At 39.0% G+C, this 27,049-nt stretch overlaps 1 protein-coding gene across 1 annotated transcript in view; it reads left to right on the top strand.

Annotated features, from left to right (window-relative positions):
- The window catches only part of Dpp10 (dipeptidyl peptidase like 10), a 714,980-nt gene that overhangs the window by 355,189 nt on the left and 332,742 nt on the right, over nucleotides 1-27,049 (top strand). Inside the window, exon 5 of the mRNA XM_050161474.1 lies at nucleotides 8,942-9,016. Coding sequence (XP_050017431.1) covers nucleotides 8,942-9,016 — 75 coding nt within the window. The remainder of the gene's footprint in view (nucleotides 1-8,941; nucleotides 9,017-27,049) is intronic.

Raw genomic sequence — 27,049 nt, forward strand, 5'->3', positions numbered from 1 at the left:
ATCAATGTTTGTAAAACATAGTGTTGTCGTATCACAAAGGAATATAATGGAAGCTCTTTCTTTAGTAACTGAGCAGTTAAGAAAAGGGAGAAGTAGAGAACAAGCAATTCAAGATCTGAGTTTCAAACCCCTCCAGATAAACAGAGCTAGAACTGTGGGCAACAAACCACGCCTTGTCCAGAGCTACAGAAGGAAAACTTTCATTCTACTTTTTGCCTGTTGCTTTTATGCAAGCCAAAATGTGAAGAACAGTAATAAGAGCCCTCATTTGACATCAAACCAGGCTGGTACATTGACTGCTTTTCCAACTTCTATTAAGTGTTTTTCCTTTTTAAAAGATTTCACATTATTTACTGTGTGTGTGTATGTGTTTGGCATATGTGTGCTGTAGCTAAGAAGTTTATGACAGGTGATGACTTCTAGAAAGGAAGAATCTGTTTTCTTCAGGGACGTGGACAATGACAGGTCAGCCATACTCCAATGGACGGTTTTACAGCCATGTGCATATGAGTAGCACTTTGGATTCAATGGGTTGCAAAAATAATAAGAATGTATATTTTACCAAAAAAGTTACTGCTTTATGTTTTCCAGTATAAAGAGGTACTATGTGAAAGTTCCTTGACTGAGTGATTCTACTTAGTTTTGTATTATACAAGAAGAGATACTTGCATATACTTTTATTGACAGTTTATTACAAAAATCTTGAGTAACACTTTAACCCATTTGAACAGTTCTCTAATGTAGTCTCCTACTTTTTAAGGCTACCACATGTTTCTTATTAGTTCTTGTTAATTTTAATCTCCTTCCTAATTCTTTCTGTTCAATTCTTTTCAGCTTAGAGTCATGCAAATGTGTATGTTCCATTTCCTGGAACTCCTGACATTTCAGTTTGTCTTCAGTGATTTCGCGCTACGATCTTCAGTATCTGGCATGTTGGAACACTATCATTATCCTTTTTCTAATTCTGCATATAATGTCTGTGACAAAAGTGAATCATTGCATCGAAGCCTCTTAGTAGGGACATTACTGTGACAATAAAATATGTAAATTGCAATTTCAAACAATCTACAAGAGTGATGATGAAAACAGTGATAAATCCTTTGATGAACTGCAAGGAGAATTCTATTCGGTCTGGTCAGACTTATCACTTATGCTATAAATAATAGAAGCTTAATAGTTTATTTTTTGGCTTTTAAAAATCCTATGTGTCTGTGTATGTGTGTGTCTGAGTCTGTGAGTGTATGTGTATAAAGGTGCCTACAGAGACCTAAAGAGGACACCAGATCCTCTGCAGCTAGAGTGTAAACCACCCAAATAGGAACTGGTAATCAAACTCTTGTCCTCTGGAAGAGCAGAATGCAATTGTACTCTTAAATGAGAAGAATTAAAACATGAGCTTAGGGAAATACAGTTTGAGAAAGGAAAAGAGAGAGGCAAAGTTATTATAGCGAGTGGAGATGAACATGGGTGAGCAAAAAAGCACATTCTGAGGATACAAAACTGTTTTAGTGGTGTGTCCTGTGACTATAACCCCAACATGCAATAGTGGTCCTAAACTAAATTTCAATTGTGTGATTCTACCTATAAGGACAAGAGTAAAATGTGGGGTGAAAACCTACTAGCTCAGAGAGGCAGAGGAACAACAATCTGACCTTCCTCCTTAGCCAGCATCTCAGAAAAAGAGCTTCTCTTTTTCCATCTCAAAACAATAAGACCATCAGACTCAAAGTCCCTGCTTACTACCTCCTCTGCATTTCTCTGTTTTTCCTCTAACTTTATGGCTTCTTCCTATCAACTAGTTTTTTACTCTGCCTCATGACATGAGGTTGACTTTAATTAATGATATCTTGATGTTCACAGTATAATCACATATCCCACAACACTGTAGATAAAGATAGAAAGGTAACGACTTTGAAGAGTGCCCAGGCTACATAGGGGGCCATGTCTCAAGTGCCATAAATGAGGATATAAATAAGATAGTAGCAAACAATGTTAAGAATATTTGCAGTGTTATTGATCACACCATAGACATGTTTGCTGAGGAAGGAATGCTTCCCCCTTTTACAAAAGGGTAAATTGGAATTGAGCATAACCTTCCACCTAAAACTCACCCATTAGAGATGAGGCTTCCAGATATCCCTGTTACATCCAATTTTCAAAATACTAGTCCCAAATATTTGTTCTGATGTCTTTCAGAAACTCAAGCACACCGTAACAAACATTGACACATGTGGGACTAGGGAGATGTCTCAGAGATAAAGAAAAGCACTTGCCCTGTAAACTTGAAATCTGAGTCCAGATATCAGAACTCAGGTAAGGAAACTGGGAACAGTAGCATGCCTCTGTAATTGCAGGTCTAGGGAGGTAAAGACAGAGAGATTTATGGAGATGCTGCCTAAACAACAGGACTGTATTGGTGAATGTCATGCTCAATAGGAGCTGCCAAAACAACAAAGCACTTGAGGATACAATACCCCAAATTTACCTCTGACCTCTACACATAACACACACACAACTTGCGCATATACATAGAGAAATAATGTAGTGTGAAAATGATACATAAACATTTTTTTTCTAATGGCAGGATTGACTTAAAAAGCTCTGAGTGATTCTTCAACCATCTTATTTCTGCCCTTAAATACTAATCATTTTTCTTCATATATTTTCCAAGTTTCTCCTGCTCACATCCTCACTTGTGTATGTCTGTCCCTTCCTCCTTAACTTTTTGATATTGCTTGTGTGGTTTGTATTCCTAATTTCTAGGGAAGCCTCAGATCAAATCACTTTCAATCCATTTGCAAAAACAAAATTCTATATACAAAACAAATCTTACTCCCTCCTTGGTGTTACCATTCATGATACTCTCTGCCCTAGTCAAGGAGTTGATAATGTTGTTTTCATATGATGCCGTCACCTAGACTCCTATCCCCTTCTTCCCTGGAAGGCTTTAAAGCTACTTATATGCTTCCTAAAGGGTTTCTCATACCACAATCAATGATTTCATTAAAGTGAAAAGCAATAGATCATATATTCTTCACCTACATTCTCCAAGTATGTGATAGGTTTAGGCTTCTGGAAACTCCATCAAGAGCTGCTTTCCTCTCCCCCATCCTTGGGATCATTAACATTCCACAAAGGAGCAAACTTCCACACCCCATGAAGGATACCCTTCCTCCATAATGAAACTATTACATAACAATTTTAAATCCATAGAACTTGATGTTAGCATATTGATTTCTGACTTTTCTTGGAAAAAAATGAAGACAACAACTTTACACATTTCCTCTAAGATAAGGAGGATCTAGAGTTGAATGTTCCTCCTTTGAGCAAGTCCAGTCAGCCTTTCTCACCCTGACAGCCACAGCCTTCTTTAAGTGCCTTGTCTCTGCAGGCTTTTGGGTTTCAGCTATCAGTTCTGCTGTGGACCACAGTGGCACCTGATTCTTACCTTACTCGGCCCAATATGTTGTGAAAAATCCACTTAGTGGGGTTTCCATTACCTTGTAGAACCTTCAGGAACCTTGCTGCTTCTCATACAGTGAATTACTTGTGTTACACTGAGTAAGACAAGACCATGTACATATTTGTGTTTCTTTCTTTTTTTAATTTTTATTTATTTATTAAAGATTTCTGATTCTTGAGACTATCCTTTTGTTGTTCATTAAATGTATTTTGCTTGTATGTAGAGCTCATGCCTTTCAAGACTCCCCAGAACTCTCTGGGCTAAAAGAGTCACTAATAGGCATTATTGTTTAGTAATGGTAAACACATACAGAAATCATTTGTTCAAGTTAGATGTCTTAGTCAATAAGCATTGGAACCTGAGTTCGATTCCCAGTACCCACATAAATGCAGAACAGGTGCTGAATGCTTATAATCCAATCATCAGTGAAATGGGGCATGAAGACAGGAAATTCATTGGAGAGCTAGCCTGGCCTACTTGGCTAAGTTCTGGGCCAGTGAGAAACCCTGACACAAAGAAAAAGTGGAAGGGACCTGAGGAGTAATTTTCTGATGTCATGTTTCTGCTCCTACATCCAACCCTTACAGGCATGTCTACCTACAACAACCTTTCTACAGCCTTTCGTCTCAACAGGAAATAAGCTGTGAAGGGAGCAAAACAGTTACTATATGAAATTTCCCCAAACTCAGAGTTCCTTTTGTAAAATTGTTTTCATTTATTTGTTGGGTGAGGGATTGCCTATGAAGACCAGAAGAGGGTTTGGGGTTCTATGGAGTCACAGTTACAGGCGCTGATGGAGGCTGAGAACAGGACTCTTGTCCTCTGGAAGAGGATCAATCACTCTTACCTCATAAGTCACCTCTCTACCCCTAGCTCTAATGTGAAGTTCTATCCAGTTGAGACTCACTAGAATCATATTATATCCCACAGTTAAGGCCAATTTCAAGCAGCTTTCACTACTGTTAGATAGAAATTTTCCCTCAGATACAAGAGATAATAACACAAATGCTTCATAGCAGTGGCTCTCAGCCTTCATAATGTTGTGACCCTTTAATACAGTTCCTCACGTTGTGGTGACCCCAATCCATAAAATTATTTCACTACTACTTCATAACTGTAGTTTTCCTACTCCAATGAATCATAATAAAATATCTGAAATGAAGGATAACAGATATGCGACCCCAAATTTGAAAACCACTGTTTATAGTAACATGAATTTGTGTAAAACCTCCAGAGTTTCATAAATTAATTACTAGATTATGGCATGTATATTTGTGTGGTATATATGGACATATGTGTGCAGATACAGGCAAGAAGACTAGAGTACCTAAAGTGCCCTGCTATAGCATTCTGTCTTATTCCATTGAGACAGTCTCTCATTAAGCCTTACACTGGCCTTGCAACTAACACGACCCAACATCAGCCCCCTCATCTCCACAATGCTAGGATTATGGGCAGACATGGAAACACCAGTCTTTTATGTGGGCTCTGGGATTTGAACTTAAGTCTTTGTGTTTTTACAGTGAGCATTCTCAGCCACTGAGCTATTCTGTAGCCCTAGAATGAGTTTCTTATGTTCACATTATGGACCCTTCCATCCCAGATGACCAGTGCTCAGCTCTAGATTCAGCAGCTTTGGGCCCCTGAAAAGCTATTTGGAACAATTCCCAGTTTGTGTGCAGCCTAAGCTGGAGGGAGTACAGTGATAATTAACAAAGTGTCAGACTGGATAATGGTAGGAACTGTAAAGACACTAAAATGTTGTTACCAAGGCCCAGACGCACCTGTGAAAACAGGAAGTTAATTTGTGTGAAGAATCTCACATAGGGGTGGAGGGGACAAAGCATGTGAGATTCCTTTAAATAATTCATACCAGGCAGGGAAAAATGTCTCTACCAAAAAGAATAAAAGCAACGAAGAACAAAAATACCCTCTGGCTGGTGAGATAACTCAAGGTCTGTGAAAGGAGCCTTCCTGAATTCCTTTTGCATCTCTGTGGCCTTGAGACAGCCTCACCATCTATAATGTTGGGGATTTCTAGTCCCTAAGACAGAAGTGATGACATCCGGTCACAAGGTTACCTGCCCCAGGCACTGCAGTTCTAGGAAGGGTACTGTTCTTTAAGGAGATGACTGAACAGACAGTATCCTCCACTTTGCTCTTTAGAACCTGTTATGGGAACCCTGTCATCGCTTCTGTCCTAGGGATTAGATTTTTTTCTGTCTGGTATGAACCAGTCACAGTTTTCACTGGCCTGTCTCTCTTTGGTTTTGCTTCTCAGGAAGGTGACTTGGCACTGCCAGATGCTTTTTCATAGTCCTTCATTTCTGCTTCCTTTTAAAGGACTTCTTGTTTTTTAAAAGTAAACCTTTTTCAGTCAGTCAGGGGGGAGGACCTTGGACTTTCCACAGGGCAGGGAACCCTGACTGCTCTTTGGATTGGAGAGGGAGGGGGAGAAGAGTGGGGGGAGGGGGAGAAGAATGGGAAGAGGGGGAGAAGGATGGGAGGAGGGGGAGGGAAATGGGAGGCTGGGAGGAGGCGGAAACTTTTTTTCCTTTTCTCAATTAAAAAAAAAAAGTAAACCTTTTGGCCCCTACCATTGGATTCCTTATTATATTTCTATAATGACATGTAAAAATCCAGAATGAGAAATAAAACGATATATGCTCTTAAATTGTAATTTTATTCTTGACAATACCAAATGAATACCCGACAATTCCATTCATTTTTGACAACATGTACCAAATGCCATAAGTTGGGAGGCTCAGTGATAGAAAACCGATACCCTTAGATTTTGGCTTCAAATCTCACACCCTACAGTTAGCTGTATTCTATCCAGCTTTACTGCAAGGTGGGAATTTTCTGTTTTCTAGTTTGGACAAATTCTTCAGCAGCATGGGATTTCAGATAGGAAGAGAAAGGAAAGGGGAGCATGGAACTGCAGGGAGGCAGTGAGTAATTATCCTTCAATCAAATAATTTGAGAATGCTGGCAACATTCAGCACTGGGGTATGGTCTGAAAGTAGTTTGCTGTCCTCATCCACAGCCAAACATGGTGTCCTCTTTTAAAAATCTCCAAAAGAAGGGGGGAGGGGACCTTGCAGGATGAGAACTTAGTACACAGTCTGCTCTCCAAGACCCAGGTAAAGGAACATGGCAAATGTGATGTAGGGTCCACTACTTCTTGGAGTAAAAAAAAGTGGGGCTTGCTTTCCATGTGCCTCATTCTGTCTAATGGTGGTCAGGTTACCTTGAACCCCTGGGCTACAGGAGTCTGCCTTGTTCCTCATATCTTGCTTGCACTCCTTTCTGCTTAGAGCCTCGTAACCTGCAGGGCCTGGGTTCTCTGACAAGCACTAACAGAGTCAAACAGAGGGCAAGACTGAGGTCACTAGTTGATCACAAAGGACAAAAATGCAAAGGAAGAAATCTGAGGAAAATGTCAGGCATGGCCTAAGCACAGGAACCTCTGCTTGGGTTTGGAGTGCATCATCTTCCTGGTAAATTGACATTATCACCATCCATTCAAGCATCCCCCTGTAAACTTAGATGGCTTATCAGACATCATGATCAGAATGATTGAGGCTTAAATCACTGTCCACAGATTGAATAGAAAGCTACTTTCTTCCCCATATCTTGGTATCATTGAAAGCAGAAGGGGATTTTGGGACAAAAAAAAAAAAAAAAGGAAAGGGAAATAGGAGAAACCTAGCCCTGCCTTCTTGTATTTTCCCTTGATAGCTTTGTGTGAATGTTACCTTGAAGTAAGATGTACAAAATGATTTACATAGGCAAGTCTCTGCAAATAATGTGCAAACAATCTAGTTTGCTGAAAATACTCAGACTATTTATTTTTGTTCCTATCAACTCATTTTCCTGTCTTTCCCTTTGATATAAGTTCAACAAACACCTATATTCCATGTAAAACCATTTCTGCACCTTCAATGTATTTAACTTTAATCATGCATTTCAAATTACTTCTGTCATCAGATCTGTTCAATAGTTAACTTGTAAGCTCAGAATCCATCCGGTACACTGTAGTTACAGTAGTTTGTTTGGTATCAAATGCAATTAGTTATGTATTAGTGTTATATCTGATTTACCCAGAAAACTGCCTCTAAAAAGAGTTTGTCTTTGATAGATCCTTAAATACTTAAAGAATTAAATAGGAAAAGAAAAAAACACAGACCGAAAATGGCAGCACACAGAATTTTACTGTATCTTTTCTTTCTATTAACCAAACACGCAACTCTAAAATCTTTGTGTCTATTTCAGAATTTCAATAAGCCTTTACTTCAGTGCATGCATGTGCGTATGTATGCATACATTTGAAATACAGACATATGTGTGTGTCAAATATAAGTATGTATCTCAAAAATGTGTATACAGAAAGCAACATAGATAATCTCTGTGCATATTGGTGTGTGTGTCAAATGCAAACATATCTCATAAATAAATATATAGAGACAGTAATGTACAACACATACAGACATACAGATAGGGAGAAAGATTCGGGGGGAGGGAGAAAGNAGGGAGGGAGGAAGAGAGAGAGAGAGAGAGAGAGAGAGAGAGAGAGAGAGAGAGAGAGAGAGAGAGAGAGATTGTATATAGCCCATGGTGGATATCACTTTTAGCCCAGATTGGCAATGAATTTGCAAAGTAGTCCTTCTGCTTCAACACTCCTAATGCTAGATTTATAGATTCACAATTTTGAGATACACACCTAACTCAGCATTATTTTCTGTTTAGAGAGAGAGTTTCATATAACTCAAACTTGCCTCAAACATGCTAAATAGTTGAAGATGAACTTCTGATTCTCCTACCTCTCCCTGGGTGCCCACTCATATAGTCATGGGATGATCCAGGGCCTCGTACATACAAGGCAAACACTGTACCAAATGAACATCATTCTAGCCCCATTTTTCCTCAGTTATAAAAGGATTGCTTTTTAAGTATTTACACATAAAATAGCTGTTTCATGTCTTTTCTACTAAACTGTTAGATAAGATTTGTCAAAACTTTGATTTAAATATATTCACAGTGGTTAAGGCTGCATGCACAAGACCAGTACTAACCCTGGCCACACAAAATCCCAGCAAAGAGGGAGGGAGGTGGGCAGGAAACTCCACCAGCTGAGGAGCTGTTGGTATGTGATGGCTGCGGGGAGAGTAAGAGGCAGCTTTACTTATGCAATCATTGGCAGCTTTCTTTACTTATGCAATACATACCAGGCTGACCTCACTCCCAAAACTAGCTGTGCAATAGAAACTGGACTAGACGGGGAAAAAAAGGAAAAAGAGTAAAATGTTGAGTAGAAAGGGATGGGAGGAATTAGTTTTCAAAACAATGATATTGTTCGTTTCAGAAGAGTATGTTGAGAATTCCTATTTCTTCCGTATTTGACATCAGTACTCAACCCACTTTCTCGGTTATTTTTCTACTTAAAATAATAAATTCTCTTTCTTTTTCTTCTTGTAGGTAACTTTTAAAGCATCCAGACACTCAGTTTCCCCAGATTTAAAGTATGTTCTTCTGGCATATGACGTCAAGCAGGTAAAAGAACTCATGCTCTTTCTACAGAAATCTTTCTGTGTGGACACTGAGACAGCATTCGTGGTTACATTGAGAACGGCTTGGACATGTGGAGTTTGCTTTGCGAGAGATGGCTGAAGGCAACACAGTTGACTAACCAATAACTAGAACAAACTGTCAAGTGACAATGACAAATGCATTAGCTTTTAGGAAATGTGACAGAAGTGTGCTTGCTTTCAAGATAAGCCCATCAGCATCCAGGGAAGTGTCTTGAGTGTATGTAGGTCAGAGACTTTCCTACTAGCTGTGTTCTGAGTTCAGTGTATACACAAGGAGAATACTGTTTGAAATAACGGATAGCATTTGTTTTGGTGGTGTGTTTAAAGTTTTCCTTGTGTGTGTGTGTGTTTGTGTGTGTAGGCATCCATGGTCTACAGAATCCTTTAATGGTCAGGATAACTTGAAACAAATGGTTTTCTTTTTATCATATGTTTTCTGGAGACTGAGGTCAACAGTCTTAGTGACAAGTCTTTAATCACTGAGCCATTGTACTAAGTCAGGATTTCATTTTATGTTTTATGAATATTGTACAGAATATGTAAATTATTACTTGTGGCAAGGGTGGGCGTTCACATTCTGAGTAATTTTGCCAGGTAGTGGTAATTGTGTGTGTGTGTGTGTGTGTGTGTCTGTCTGTCTGTCTGTCTGTCTGTCTGTGTGTGAGCACATGAATGTAAGTATGTACTTATGTATAATTTGTAAAAAGGTAGGTATGTACATTCCAGGGAACACATATGAAGGGAGGAACAATCTCTGTGTTAGTCCTCAACTTCCATCTTGTGTAAGAAAGGATCTCGTTGCTATTTTTTTTTTTTGCTTCTATATTCCAGGCTTATGGTCTGTGAGCTTCTGTGGGTACTTCTGTCTCCTCTCCCCATTTCCATAAAAGCAATGGAATCCCAGACTTTGTATTTTGGGTCTGTGTTTTGCCAAGGTTCTGAGGATTCAAACTCAGGTTTCAAAGCCACTGCTTTTGCACACAGAGCCATATCCAACACCGTTGATGGCATTTGAGTATTAGCTATATAATCTCAGAAAATACCCAAAGTAGAACAAAAGAAACAAAGTTTTAGCAAACACAATGTTCTTTTCTCTGTCACTGCTTCGTTATTCTTCTCTAGCTTCAGAGCACAATTAGAACATTATGGCAAGTAGGTATTTTGTACATAGGTATAATTTCCACAGTTAAAAATCAGAGTAAGTGTTAAAAGGCAATTCAACACATTAGTTTCTGTAGAGAATAAATGATAGGAGATTATTCAAGGAAGTTTTATGAGCTTTAGGACAGACAATAAAAATTTATGCAGTTAAGGCAGGAAACCTCGTATAATGCATCAAAAGACTCCAAACGCATGATAGTTCACAGTTCAGAAGACTTGATGTTCAATGTGTTAGCTTATTGGAGTGTACATCTTGTGTCTCTTTAAAGCTTATGCTTTTACTAAAAGTAATGTGTTCTGAAAAAGATGGTGAGATTGTCATTACAGGTTTATGTCCCTGTTCACAGTCTTTGGTTTTTGATTAACTGTTGCCCTCCCAGTGCTTTCCTCAGTTTCAGATTTTGTAGGTAACATGTTACAATGAGAAAAATGTGTGTTTCATATGCAAAAAATAAAAAAATATATTAAAATATACTATAAGGTCATAAACTAATGTTACCTGGAGGGATTTAAATTTGACCTGCCATAAGAAAAAGATAATGAAATTTTATTTTTTGATTATATGTTTGACGTGAGTACTGTGTGTGTGAGCGCACACACACGCACATGCACACATGTGCGCACATGTGTATATATCATGGTACATGTGTGGCAGTCAGATGACAGTCTTGGGAGTTGCTTCTCTGATTCTGCTGTGTAGGTCTGAAATATTAGATTCAGATCACCAAGTTTGATGGCAAATACCTTTACCCACTGATCCATTTTGCTGACCCAATGGCCATTGATATGTTAGCATGTGGTAAAAGTCATTGCAATCAAGACTAGAGCTATCAATGAGATGGACACTCATAGCCAACAAGAAGGCATCTAGAACTCAGAAGTGGGTCTCTTGAATGTAGCAAGTGAGTTATAGAAAGAGTGGCAGAACAGTCCAGCAAGATAAATTATAGTCTTTTCCACAAATGGTAATGAAATGAATAGATATCCACAGTCAGAAAGAAACCAAGGGACCAGCAAGATGGATCAGTGGGTAAAGGTGCTTGCCACCAAGACTGACGTTCTGATTTGAGCCGCAGGACCATATATAGTAGGGGAAGGAAACTGGCACTTACCAGTTTTTGTCTGGCTTCTACTTGTATACTGTCATCTACACTGATGTTTCCTTACACACACATAAAATACAAAAAATAAAATGTAATAAAAACTTTTAAATATAAATGAAAAAGGGAGACAGAGAGGGGAGAAAGAAGACAAAAGGAACAGATAAAAGCATAATAGAATAAAAAAATATCACCTAAACTAACCTTATTCTAATCTCTTGTGCAAAATAAGAATGAATTCAGACTGAATCCAAATATAAATGTATATGTAATTGGTAAAGAAACACAAATTGTATTTAGTGTCTAAGACTAAGAAAAAGTTCCTTAGACAATACACTAGGAGTAAAGTCTATGGGATTGGAAACTGTTGTTCTGTGCAAAGGTGCACTAGGATAGTAAAATTTCAAACTAAAGCCTGTGAAAATATTTGCAATAACATATTTAGCAAAGAATTCATGTGGTAGTTTGAATGAAAGTGGTCCCCCACAGGCTCAGGTATTTGAACATTTGGTCCAGAGTTGGTGTTGCTATTTAGAAAGGTTTAGGAGGTCTGGCCTTGCATGAGGAAGTATGTGTGTCAATGAGGATAGGATTTGAGAATTTATATCATAGTCTCCTTCAGTTTGCTTGTTCTGCTTTGTGCTTAAGGTTAAGATGTATATTGTAGATTTCTGCTCTAGCTGCCATGCCTAATGCCTGCTGCTGTGTTTCCCCATCATGATGGTCACTTATCCTTTTGAAACCATAGCCAAATAAATTCCTCCTTCCTTAAGTTGCTTTTGATCACGCTGTTTTAGCACAGCAATGGAAATGTGACTAATACAAGCAACAGATGTAAAGCATTTTTCAGAGTGGAATATTTAAGAGCAGAGGGAAAATAACTATATGAAAAGGAAAGGAACCCACACTGGTAAAGGGCTCATGAGAGATGCTCTCCACATTTCAAAGTCTTTAGTACTAGTAGAACCCACTTAAAACCAAAAATGACATCTATAAAAATAGATCAATCATTTAAAAAGAACAACAGTGTCAGCACTGAATTATAGCAGCACAGAGGGAAATTAGATCACTTCAATAGTGTTGCTAGGATTGTGTAAGAGGGTATTGATGGTGGTGTCTATAATAACCAAACTGGTGCTACCATCCAACCTAGCATGTGCACACTAAGAGATTTTTTCCAGTGACATGAAACCTAGGTTCACATCAAGCTCTTTATGTGCATACTTATAGTAGTATTTAGTTATTTACTTTTTAATTTGCCTGGTTGTATGATTGTTTATTTTTCAACTTATTAATGTTTGACATAAGATCATGTTATATAGCCAAGGATTGCCTTGAAACTCTATAGCTTTATTTTTAATTACTTGAGAGACCTGAATACAGTTCAGTCCATAGAGTACTCTACTAGCACACATAAATCCTGGTATTTAATCATCACCTACCACATAAATGAAGCAAGATGGTGCATGCTTGCAATCCCAATTTTCAGGAGGTAGGGGAAGGAGGAACCAGACTTTAAGGTTCCTGGCAACAGAGAGAGTTAGAGCCAAGACTGGCATATATGAGACCCTGTTTGTTACCGTAAACAACTCAGATGTTATTTCATTGGTGAATGGCTAAATAGCTGCAAATTTATAAAATAGTATACAACTCATAAATATAAAGGAAATTGATTTGATACATGCAAGAAAAGGCATGATTATCCAGGCTTACAAATGAGTTTTTAAAAAGCAGTCCACAAATCTACTGAGTATGGGTTCTGAGTATGTCATTATGGTGATAAGAAAATTGAATGAATACAAAGTTCTAACTCTCTCTCTCTCTCTCTCTCTCTCTCTCTCTCTCTCTCTCTCTCTCTCTCTAGTATTGTTTTTCTTAAATCTCTGCCATGCATAACCACCTTTTCTGTATGAAACTCAACCCTGATCTGGCCTCTTTTTTTTCCTTCTAAGTTTTTGCTTATTCTGCCATATTATATTTCTATATGGGGCTGATAATTTCTCAGTGGGTAAAGGTACCTAACACCAACCCTGATAACCTGAGTTCAATCCTATGGACCCACATATTAGAGGGAAAGAGCAGAACTGTCATCTTAAGTCTACACACATGCTATGAAACTCATAGACTCACACAATACACATGTGCATCTATAAACATGTACACTAAAAGACATAAAGAGAATGTCACTGGAGGGCACAGGTGAGCCAGCCCTGAGTGTGAGAGCATATCCTTACCCTCTCACCCCTATGGAAAGCAGGCCCTGTACCTTGCCTGGGAAGCACAGTAGAGCTGACCCTGGTGATAGGATTGCAGGTGAGTAGACCCTAACAATGTGAGCATGGGAGATCTGCGTATACCCCTCATCTGTTAAACTGTGGCATGGGCAAGGGAGAAATGCTCTCCCCACTTCCTTATCCTTCACCTGTGGTCATGAGAGCAGGACAGCTATCCCTGCCCTGGTCAACTTCAGCACTCAGCAGAGTGGCCCCTGTACCTCACCTGGGCAACACAGTCAGCTGTTCCTGGTGATGAAGGTGTGGGGGAGCTGGCTCTGAGGGAATAAAAACAGGGAAACCAGCCTCACCTTTGTTCTTTGCTAAAAATGGTGAAGTAGCAGGGAAATGCTGGAGAGCTAGTAGTGAAGATAAGGGAGAGCTGATGAACTGACCGACCCTGCAACCACCCAGGCCCAACCATGGCTATGAGTTGTTCTACCCCAACATCCATTCCATCGAAGATCTGCTGGGAAATGTGAAGGAACCAGTCCTGTAGATCCAAAGCTGTATGATCTCTGCAACAACAAGACAGCAACAGGATTTCCAAGATAAGTCCCAGTGAGGACCCAGTGTCAATAGTGTAGCAGAAATCAGAGGCCTCAAACCAGACCAATGACTCTGCAATGAACACTTTCAAGTGAAGGGATATGGTCTAAAGGGTGGACTGAGTGACTCACTGTGTCATGCTTCAGATTCCACAGTGAGATCTCTCTTTTTCTTTTCTCTTAAAATTTATTTTATTTCATTTTGGGGGGTATGTTGTAAGGGCATAGGGCAGATGCAAAGGTATGGAGAGATGAATGGGATTAAATGCATGATGTGAAAGCCACAAAAAACAAATAGTTTTTAAAAAGTAACTAGAATCACATGTAACAAAATGGCTCATGTTTTGATTTTAGAAGAAAATATTTGTTTATATTCAGAATTTCCATGCTTAAATATTTATTGGCATGTAAAATTTATCAAAGAACCTTTCCTCACATATTTTGTGCATTGTGTGAGCCTTAATTCTAAGGCAAACATATCTATGCCACCATCACCTGGACTAAGAAAGCAAAGCTTTGCCAAATGCATGTCCAACCACTTGCATGGGACATCACTGTGCACATTTTACTGTTTAGCTTTGATGGTTTTGTACTTGATATAAATAGTCTCAGGAAGTATATTCTTGTCAAAAGTTGTATAGAATTTACTCATGGCTCTCAATAATTCTGTGATAAATTGTTCCTTCTAACTACTGTATCCTATACTACACTATATATCATGACTGATCCACTCCACTGCTGATTTAGCTGTGAAAGCTGTCCATGAGTAAAGTACCGTGTTGATTAAAGGAATTTCTTTTCTCTCCCTCTTTCCTGTGTGTGACCCTGCTTTTCTGCTATCTCTATCAAAATAAGTTTACACAAGACAGCAAACTGCTATGGGAATTGGGTTCATCACTGTAAACGTCATGAAGCTCCCATAACTTGAATATTGATACCATTTTCTGAGGAAAGGCAGGCTCAGAGATGTTAACCACCTTATTAGCAGGCTCTGCTTTGGTAGGGTTGGATACATCCTTCTAGTTGCAGATGTCCCGGTTCTTCTATCACACTATTCTTGTCTAAGAACCACCAAGGATTAACCTGTGTTCGGATATAATCATTCTAACAATTACTCACATTTATTTTGAACTGAATTCTAACTAATTAAAACAATGCAACTTCCATTCCATATGTTCTATTTTTAATTTCTTTTGCATTTTGTTTTTGTGTGAATTCATATGTGTGCTGCAATGCACAAGTGGAACACAAACAAGAACTTGCAAGAGTCAACTTTTGTTTACTATGTGGGCTGGGGGGGGGCGGGATTTAAACTCAGGTTGGCCTGTTTGGTAGCAAGCACTTTTTCCTGCTAAGCCATCTCCCAGACTGAGGTATACATTGTTTTTGATACTCAAGTGGCATCTGTGATATTTATCCAGGCTTAGTGATTATGCATCTTCATGTTTTAAATTATTCCTTAAATAGTATCTGTCTAAGTGATACATGGGTACATTTAGATGACATAGAATAGAAAATATTTTAAGGATTTAAACAATTTTATTGTATTTTAGTGTGAGTATGTGAGTGTGCTTGTGTGTGTGTGCTTGTATATGTGCACACAATTATGTGCAACTCAAAGGACAACTTGCAAGATTTCTCCTTCCAAAACAGGGTTGTCGGGATTGCATTTGCATTAATAGACTTGGTGATAAGGATCTTTATCTACTGAGCTATCTGCTCAGACCTAGAAATGTTTTTAGAGTAGAAACAAAACTTTCCGGTGTGATTAACCTTGATCTAATTCAAGCTTTCTGAGAGGAATATTGGTTGTTAAAAAATCATTCTCCCAGCCAGATGTCTGTCTCTTCGTTACTTGGAATCTGTGTATTAATAGTTTGAATCCACATTTTAGTCAGCAGCTGACAACAATGAGATTTTTGGACCATTTGGTTTATTCAGTATGTGGATTCTTAAGTCATCTTTGAACACTCTTCAGTATTTTGTACATAATATATTATAAAGATAAACATAAATGGAAACAATTATTTTTAAAACTGTTTTTCCTAATTTATGGATTTTTTAAATTTCTTCTGTTTCAAAGTATGTTAAGGGCTAGAGAGGTAGCTTAGTATTTGAGAATGCCACTGTGCTTCCTAATGACTGGAATTTGATCCCAACACTAATGTTAGGTGATTGATAACCACCCATAACTCCCTCTCTAGAGGATCCAACATCCCCTTCTGCAACCTAAGAGCACTGCACTCAAGTGCATACACATGCACACACACACACACACCAAAAACAAGAAAAATTAACTTATAATACATGACAAGTGGACTTTGTTGTTTTACACTGTCAGTTTCTTCCTTATTATTTTTTATGTTTGTGGTCAGTCACTAATTAGATGTATTTAGCTGTTTCATTGTAATTGTAGTGGTCTTTTAAGCATCAGGGTGCATAATCTCTGCAAAAATTAGCTCCTTTAAAACACAAAAGGAGAAGCTGAAAGATTCCCTTACATCTGTCTAATACTGGGAACATATGATATCTGCGTGTGTACATGTATACACACATTCATGTGCAGTTTACATCTGTCTAATACTGGGAATACATGCTATCTGCATATGTACATGTATACATACATTCATGTGTGCAATTTACATATGCCTAATACTGGGAATACATGGTATGTGCATATGTACATGTATATATGAACTCATGTGTGCAGTTTACATCTGTCTAATCCTGGGAACATATGGTATCTGCGTGTGTACAAGTATACACACACTCATGTGTGCAGTTGCACATGGAGTCAGCTCTAGACGACACATTAGTTTTCAGTAGCCATCCATATTGTTTTGAGCTAGCGCCTCACAGTAGTCTGTGTCTTGCCCATTCTGCTAGGCTGAGTAGTCCTTCTGTTTCTGTTCCCCCAGCTCAGGGAATACAACAGTACATGCATCACATATTTACATGGGTTCCGGGGCTCAAACTCAGGCCCTTGTGTGTGCAAAGCAAACATTTTACCAATTGAGCTGTACTCCCACCTCCAGGAATGTAGGACTCCACCACTGCTGCTCACAGTATGTTACTGTCTGTTCTTCACACTCCACGCTCTGCAGAATGGATTTGATGTTCTCTAGATTTGGCTGCATCCACACTATAGTGTAGGTCCATAGACAAAGTCCTCTTTATGATAAATATCTATTTTAACTATGAAGTAATCGCTGTAAAATGAATCAGGCATGCACTACGGCTTGAAAAAGTAACTCTTCTCTAGTGAATTATCTAATTAAATTATGTGTCTTAATACCTCAGTGCTTTACAATTACACAGAAATCTTCAAGAAGTCTGCGGGAGTACAGTCTGGCCATGGGAGTGTCTAAGCCATTAAGCTTCATACATTTGAGCTGTGCCGTTATTTTGACTAATACTATTAATGAAAAACTTATAGATAGACTGGGAAATAACTCAGTGGATTATAACATTTTCTTTACAAGTATTAGGACCCAAGTTTGGAGCCCCCGGCACTCACTTGGAAAGTCAGGCATAGCTATGCATGTGCTTTTAACCTCAGTGTTAAGGAGTGGAGGTAGAGACAGGAGGATGAAAGGCTTTGCAGGCTGCCAGTTTTAGTGAGATACTGTCTCAAGAGAATTAGATAGAGAGTGATGGAGCAAGATGCCTAATGGTTCCTGATGTACACAGATACAAGCCCCTGCACATACATGTGTGCATACACAGACATATGCAAAAACATACAATAAACAGTTTAACTAAAGTCTAGGTTAACGAGAATATTCTGATATATGGGGCAGTTTATTCATCCTACTATCTCCCCTGTCTTGTTTGTAGCTGCTGCTGAACTGCTTGTCTAGTAAACACACTCCTCACTAAACAAGGTAATGAGGCAGGAGCAAAATTAGTTTAAATTATATAAACACCTACATGTGTATAAATATATAGCTATACAAAAGAATGTAGAAAAGGAAGGGGTGCAGGGGGAATTTGAAGAAGAGCACTGAAAACTGCATTTTGTAAAATAGCTATTTATATATCCATCGTTTTATCACAAATGTAACCACCTAATGTGAAATCACCATTTTTCTAAAAATGTTTGTTACATTTACTTAATTTTTGTGCTTGTATGTTTGCAATCATGCAAGTCATAATGCATGTGTGTAAGTAAAAAGACAGCTTGTAGGAGTCTGTTTTTTTCCTTCTACCATGTGGGTTTGCCTACTGAACCTGAGGCATCATATTTGACAGAAATTTTCTTTACCCATTGAGCCATCCTGATAGCCTGGTTCTGTCTTTTTTTATGCTTTATGCATATGTGGGTAATATGAAAATGATCTGCTTATTCAGCTTTGCATATGCTACAATATTCAAGTAATTTGATGTAGGAATTGATATAACAGACATCTTCATAGGTAAAAATATGGATATTGGTTTTAGTTTAATAAATCCCTGATGTGTGTGTATGTTTATGTACCAGTAAACTTGTACCTATGTACACTTACTCATGCTGTGTGTTTGTGTATGTGTGTGTGCACATGTATGTGTGTAACACGTACACATAAGCATGTTGAGGGCAGTGGTTCAAGTCCTATGTCTTCCTCAATCACTTTTCTGTCTCTACTTTCCAAGTCCTGGAATTCCATATTGGTATACCACCATGCCCAGCTTTTCACATGAATGCCAGGAATAAAAACTGTGGCTGTTACACTGTCAAGGAAGCGTTTTACTGATTAAGCCATTATTAAAGTGGCTCTGATCACAGAAGTTTTAGTAAATGAATATAATTCATTAGTGGAAGAAAACATTTACTGTGTTCCAAGTTTCCTAGTGCACATACTATTCATCTACGATTCATTTTTTTATCACGGATCACTTTAGAGTAACAGAGGACACAACAAAACATACCATGGCTGTCACCCTATAAAATAGAACTGCTCTGGCTGCCTAGTTCTGACTCCATAACAAGACAGTAATTTGTTGTAAGAGGGCTTTTGTTGTGGAATTCTTGAAGGTGTTGGCTTTGGAGGGCCAGCATGGTATCCTTTCTGTGACTGATGGCAGAGGTGGCAGCTGTGTCCATGGTGTGCCTTGACTGAGCTGAAGGAAGGGCATCTGCAGTTCTTCACTTACATAGTTGACAAGCAGAACTGGATACCAGCCCAGAGTCTCAGTATTTTTCATGTGAGCCTCTCCATGGGCCACTTGAGTGCCCACATGGCATGGCATCTGGCTTCTTCCAGAGTGGTGATTTCACGGAGCCAGGTGGACTCTGCAGTGCCTTAAAAATTATTAAAACTTAAACCTCATCAATTATTTCTTCCATTGTACCCTATCACATGAAAACAGCTGTACTTCCAGATGGGAAATGCTATCTGAATGCATACAAGTAAGATATGAGAGTCATTTGTGGCTCTGTTGACCATCATCCATTCAGAGACAGAGTGGTTGAACTGTATAAAGTCTCAGAAGAGTAAACCATGTGATCACCATGTCACTGGCCAAGCAGATATGATGCTATTTTAAAGAAATACTGATATCTTTCAATCTGACCAACAGACTTTTGAAACAATGAACTCAAGAAATGAGAATTTCTCCAGAAATTTTATACTGAAAGAAGGAAAAGCCTTCAGTCAGGGGAGTACATTTTTTTTTTCCAGAAAAAGATTTACATATGTTAGACAACCTTAGAAGCCCAGACAATAAAAAGTCAGTAGTGTGTGGGACCACACCTATACCAGAACTGCTTAAATATACATATCACTAATAATTATTTAAAGCTTGGTGTCACTGCAGGACTCAAAAGATGTACTTTGAGGATGACTGGATTTCTTTGTTTCTCTTGCCAATGTGTCCACATTAAATAAAATTTCCTTGTTATTATATTTTTCTCATTGTTACTTTGCTGACTTTGTGTGTGTGTGTGTGTGTGTGTATACATGTGTTTCTCTGTGGTTTTGTACATGTGAGAAGTGTCAATGAAAGCCAGAAGATGGCATTGGATCCACTGTGCTGGAGCTACAGGTAGTTGTAGCCCTATGTGTGTGCTTGGAGCTGCACTGAGTTTCTCTGAAAAAAAAAAAAAGTACACAATATTAACTGTCAAGACATCTCTCAGCATAATTTACCTATTTTAATTGGCTTCTCAAGGACAAGTTCCCAGTCTGTGCTTCTTGAAAACCAGACTGTTATCACAAGTTGGGTGACACCTGCAAAGTGTGCTGTGGGATAATGCTCTTATACATTGTAAAGATTTGTCACTTGTACTAGTTTAATAAAATGCTGATTGGCCAATAGGCTGGTTGTATAAGCTGTTACCAGACTAGGAGAATTCTGGGAAGAGGAAGCAAGATGAGAATGCATTACTGAGAAAAGGTATCAAGTCGTGTGGCTAAACATAGATGAGAACTATGGGTTAATTTAAGTTGTAAGAGCTAGTTAATAATGAGCCTGAGCCAAGAGGTCAAACATCTTATAATTAATATAAGCCTCTGTGTGTTTCTTTGAGACAGAACAGCTTCAGGATCAGGCTGATGGAAGCTTAAGTCTACAAAAATGAGATAAATACTACATGATAAATGTTAATGAAGTGAGGTAGCTTAGAAGATGGCTCAGCAGTCACAAACAGAGAATGTGTTTGGTGTGCATGAGGACAATGGCTTATCCTGCATAGACTGGTGCTGTTTTCACAGCGTGTGTGTGTGTGTGTGTGTGTGTGTGTCTGTGTAGGGTGGAAATGGATGATATTAGTTTAAATAAAAAAGGATTGAAGGAGAGGTGATTTAATAGAATACAGAGTTGATATCATGTGTAGTTGAAAAGTGGTAGTTCAGGCCGAGTTAATAGTGAAAAGCTTGTGGTCTGAAGTTCAAGGGTGATGTTGAACAAGGTTTTTCTCTTTATGTAAGATACTTATTAGAAGAGATAGTAATGCCTCCAAAAAGGAGGCACATAGCAGTGTGACAGGAACCCCAGTTCAATTCAGGCCTAAGTAACAAAGAGGTGAGCAGGAGACTGAGAGTTTCCTTGTTGTGGCCCACAACTGATTGCTGCTGATGGTAACTCGTGGTGCTGAGCTTTAACAGCCATTCCCACTAGTCAAGGCAGTGGTTACACAAAGATCTAGAGAAACAAGTTGCTTTATAAAGTTCTGGAAACCAAATTACTGTAGTTGCAAAAATTGTCACAGTTCAACCAAAATAGTGCTTTATAAAGTTAACAATTCCAGAAGTTTTCACATGATAGTCCAACTCTATTAAACCAGACACCAAGGTGGAAAAGGAATGAGGCCCAGGATAAATTGTAATTTGGCTCTGAGGCTGCAGCATTCCAACCACTCCACAGTGGCTGAAGTTCTCATCAGGTCCTCAGCCTGGAGAGTGGTTCAGTGGAAAATGTGGATCTATCTGGGAACTTTGGTTCAGAGAGCCTTCAGTCTAGAGGCTGCACAGAATAGGGATGATATAAACTTTTCATTGCACAAATAAAACTTTTCACATCCAACTGTTGCTGGTGAAGGTTGCACACCTGTTGAGATTTCCAGTGTCCTGTATCCTGGGACAAAGAACTGGGCCAGAGACAGGTGAACGGTAACAGAAATAGTAGAAATAGTGCATTAGAAAGGAGAAAGGCACTCCTGAGGGTGGGGCACAGACCTGAGACCTGGGAGAAGGGAGAGGCTCTGATGATTCATCACCTCCTGTGAGGAGCCTTCTCCTGTAGGTATAGAAGGGGGCATTGTTTGAGCATGCTCAGTTTGGTCACGTGTAACCCCACTGGGGAGATAACTCCAGGCCTTCTGCCATCTGATTTCTTTCCTGTGTTCGATCTTATCCCCATCCTACTCTACTGTCACAAAAGAGCAGAAGGAAGGTGGGTTCCACACAAGGAAGACATCTCTAACATTGCCTCAGTACTCTGTGGATGTGGCCAACCTATTGTGTTATTTCTAATGCAGATTGATACCTGCCCATGCCAAGTGCAGGGTGAGGGAGTCTTGAGACTCCATGATCCTATCATACACTTAGGGAGAAAGCTATGTCTTTGCAACTAAGGTGTCAAGTGTGAAATCCCACAGATCCTATAATTCATGCCACAGTGTTTAGTCAGAAGGGACAGCTTGTTCTCTTTAGTTGTGTCCATCATGAAGATAATCAAATACAAAATAACATATTCTAAATGAGTGGGATAATAGTAATTCTTAGTGTAAATGGAAAACTTCAATTAAGACACAAAATAATACAGAATATGGGTACATTGTAAAAAATTCCTTGAGCCATATTTTCTTATTATACCAGCACAGCACTGTTCAGACTCCTAATTGGTGTTAACACTAATTAATCTTTGCATTGCTTTGGTGTTGCCATTTAAGAAAGAAAACAATTAAAGACTGTGTTAGGGGAAAAGCTAATTTGCAGGTAGTAGTGTAGCCTGGTGGGCAGCTTCATTAGTAAATTGAGAAAACATCAATTTTTCTGAGGAAAGAGGAGTGAAAATATGAATAGAGTCATAAGGTCAATTTTTTTTAAAGCCCTCAATTGTAAAATGACCAGTTTTTTTTTTTTACAAAAGAAATTTACTTTGGGATTAGGGAAATACAGTGGGCAGAAGCATGGGGTTTGATTGTGCATTGTACACATGAATAGTAGGGTTTGTTCGTGTGCCCCTGTAACATCAACTGTATGCAGGAGGTAAGCTGGTGGGCTTTCAGGGCTAGCCTAGCTTAAGTTTCAGTGAGAGAACCTTTCTCAAGGGAATAGGAAGAGAATGACAGAGAGCGATATCCAGAGTCCTTTTGTGGATTCTTTACACAGGTACAAGTTCCGGCAAATGCCTCTCACCATATTCACACACAGAAAGAGAAAGAATGAGTAGGGTGAGAGGAAAGGAGGAGAGAAGAGAGGAGAAGGTAAGACAGAAGGGGGAATGGGAGGAGAGAGGAAAGGCAAGGAGAAGAGAGGAGGGAAAGTGAGAGGAAAGGGGGAGAGGAGAGGAGGGGAGAGAAGAGAAGAGGAAGAGAAGAGAGAAGAAAGAGGGAAGAACAGAGGAGGCGAGACAAGAGGAGAAGAAAGGAGGAAAGGGTATTTAGACTAGATGGCTCACATGTTAAGAGTACTTGCTGCTCTTGCAGAAATTCCAGGACTGGTCCCTAGCACTCAGGTCAGGAGAGACAGGTAGCTCACACTCGCCTGTCCTGTTCTCTTTCAGGCCTCCATAAGGCAAGTTCACTTACAATGTACACAGACACACAGATAACCTCACAAATAAAACAACCTTTGAAAGCAGTCAGATTTTATTTGTAAAACCAATATTTTTGTTCAGTTATAATAAAATTTTACCTAAAGTGCAGAAGTCTAACCAAGTATTGATTGCACAGTTTTTGGTTATATTTCATTGTGCTTAATTTAACTCTGCACACATTCTTCTCACTCCGAGCCACCGAAACGTTGTCCAGGTTATGCCTGGCCCTTGATCTGGGTGATACCTCCTTATTAGTGTGACATATGTGAAGATTTGAGTCTTCTGTGTGTCATGTGCATAAGCCAGTAACAGGCCTGAATGTAGCTCAGGGGTAGAGCACTGGCCTGATATATACAAGGTGTGAGTTCAATCCTCAACACTTGGGATTATGAAACCTAGTGAATAAGGCTAGGGGACTGGCCTAAGTGGAGCTTCATTCTAAAGGAAGCCTCCAAACATCAGAGATACGTCCCAGGCTAAGGATAAGATGACATCTGTTGACGTCCTAGAGATACACATGAGTAACTGTTCACATTGAATTCATTCCTTTAACTGCTTTGTGGATCTATAACTCAATTCCTGAATCATGTCTGCTTTAAAATGGCTTACTTTTTTTCTTTCTGTACCAAAATTATTTTTGTTCCTGATATCCAAATTAAAACATCATTGGTCTTTTTCCACATTGTGGTGTAGCTTTGTCAGAATCTGTTTTCCTTATGAAGTTAAGGGGAATATTTCATGTTTTTTTTTTCTGACAATTCTAGTTCATCTGTCAGTACAATAATATTTCCTCTGGTGGAGGGAACTGTGTTAATAGTTTGCATTATTGAATTTTGCAGATTCAATAAATCAACAAAAACAAAATAGCAGGATGCGTGTTTTCTTGTCTTTCTTCATCATTTTTGAGCAAAATAAGTTTTACATTCATTGGTGTAATGTATGATAGAGGCTTGCTCTAAAATGCGCTGTGAGAAAAGGGGTTTTCTAAATGATGTTGTGGATGATGAGGACAATTAGAAGTTTATGATCTGACTTTTATATTATTGTGGAGCAAAAGTAAATTGAGTTATAAAGTGACAAGAGACCTGTGTTTTCAGAAAAATACTTCACACCATTATTTTTTGACTTCTAACTGTGCTTGAGGGACATTTCCAGCTTTGTCTCCTGTGACTGGCATTGCATCAGAGTTCTGAGAAATGATTAGATCAAAAGATTGAAGCATATCTTTATACTTCTTTCTAAGAAGATTGTTATAAGTAACACTTCTACCTGGTGTTAATTAATGTATGTATGGTCACATATGCAAATGGAGACTGTGCATTGGTTTCCTTGCCACCCAGACCCAAATAATCACAGAGAAACGATACTTATTGCAACACTGTTTGGCCAATGGCTCAGGCATAATTCTAGCTAGCTGTTACATCTTAAATTAACCCATTTATATTAATCTGTGTAACACCACAAAACTGTGGCCTATCAGTAAAGTACTGGTGTCTTTCTCCTACTGCAGCTACCTGACATCTGCCTGACTCTGCCTTCTTTCTCCCTGCATTCAGTTTAATTTTCTGCCTGTTTCTACTCTGCTCTGCCATAGGCCAAAGGAGCAGCAATCAGAGAGGAATTCTACTTAATACTATAATGTGAAGATGTTTTTTTTTTGATTCTGTGGTAAATTTTTATTCAATGAGCTATTATTTGTTTTATTTTCTGCTGACTATTTCTATTGAAACTATTTTTTTTCTTTTTTAATTAATTAATTTATTTATTAAAGATTTCTGTCTGTGAAGATGTTTTTAAATGTAAAACATTATATACATTAATTACAAATTCCTCCTGCCACTGTCCATAAAACAAAACGAAATAAACAAACAAACAAACAAACAAACAAAAACAAAACAAAACCTTAGTAGTCTAGCAGTGTTCTCTGCACTACAGCTAAGAAATGAGCAAAACAGATGGCTCTCACAGGCATGGGTATAGACGGAAATAGAGGGAATGAAGAACCGATTATATAAAGAATCACAGGGTGCTATGTGTAGGGTTGATGCTTTGTTATTATTTATGCTTTTATTTACTTCTACTTTCAACTACAGATTCATATGAACGTGTACAGTGGGAGTTTCCCACTGTGACTACAGCACTTTAGGGCTTTGACTGTGCTGCTCCTAGTATACACCATGTTTGACAAAATGTCCTAAAATCATAATAAAAAAGATAAAGAAAGAGAGTACATGGGGAACCCAATAAAATGTGAAATATGGGCTGGAGAGATGTCCAAATAGTTAAAATTACTTCTTTGTTCAGAGGACATTGTTGTGATTCAGCTGCCCTCACTCCCACTGACTGACAATGGAACTTGTGGTCTGTAATTGACAAGGATGTTTGTGTTCTTTCTGGCCAGTGGGTCTCCACAGAAGGAGTAGAGGTATAAAAGGTTGCTGGGCAAAATAAAGGTTGCTGCTCTTCCACCTGAAAAGAAGCCTCTGTGTCTCAATCCTGACACTCCCCACCAGTCTTGGCTATCCAGGCTGCGCTGTCTACAGCAAGTCGAGTTCCCACAGAGATCTGGAAAGTGGGGATTCATGAACGGGGCCACTCCATCCAAGGAGTATATTGGGGAAGGTAATGCATTTTTTTTCATCCCCAGAGATACTCTGAGGGACATCCTCCAAAAGGTAAGCAAGTATAAAGAGGAGGGAGGGTGAATTGAAAGGCGTCAGAATGTAACTGAAACTCTTAAAGCAATAAGGCATGGAAGTAACAAGGAAGACAGCCAAAGATTTTGTACAGGAGGGCGTTTAAATGTTTGTTCCAGACTGGGAACAAACCAAGTCAGATTTAAAGCAGTATGTGTGTCTTCATCCCCAGAGATGCTCTGAGGGATGCCCTCTAGGAGACTGGCCAGTAGGAAAGTAATAAAAAGGAGGTAGGAGGGTGAATTGAGGGCCTCAACAGATAGAATGTGTAGAGACATATGTTATTGTGTTGATAGTGTTGTCTTTTGTGTTTAGGACTGGAGAAAGACATTTGATCTGGGAACTGCTAAGAAAGGTATTTTGACTTTAAAATACAGGCCTAAGGATTTGATGCTTTGGAAAAAAGGTTCTGCTTTTGTTTCCACAGAGGATGAGAACCTGTGGACTCATTGCAAATTTATCTGGTTTGAATCACCAAGACCCCCTGAAGTGTTGATGTAAAATACTCCCAAGAATGCAGCACTGCCACTCAGCAGAAAGTAGCCGGACAGGTTGATGATGCCCAAACTCCCTAAAAGATTGTTAAAGTGGGGCCCCTTCAATGGTTCCAGAGCAGGAGCTGCGAGCCTACTTCCCTGAGTTCTGCTCCACTCCATGCAGCAGTTTGGATCCAGAGTGAGTGCAGCTAGGTCCAGAAGGCAGCTGGAGCAGAGCTTTGCCACCACAGCTACTTCTGTGGGGACTTGCTCTCTCACAGACTGTGCAGAAGGCTGAGACTGTCAACCAGCTGGCTGAAAAGAGTCACTAATGCTTTGGACATATTCAGTTGAGCATATTGACCTTGAACCAACAAGTAGCTCTGATTCAGGAGCAAGTGGACTATCTTTGGACTTTTCAACAGTCAATCATGTTATATGTGTTACTTATGGCACTGTATTGCATGCTTCTGCTACTATTATGGACCTCAATTGTCATAT

Source organism: Alexandromys fortis, unplaced genomic scaffold (genome assembly GCF_014885135.2).
Source record: "Alexandromys fortis isolate MF-2015 unplaced genomic scaffold, M_Fortis_MF-2015_v1.1 scaffold_109, whole genome shotgun sequence".
NCBI lineage: Eukaryota > Metazoa > Chordata > Mammalia > Rodentia > Cricetidae > Alexandromys > Alexandromys fortis.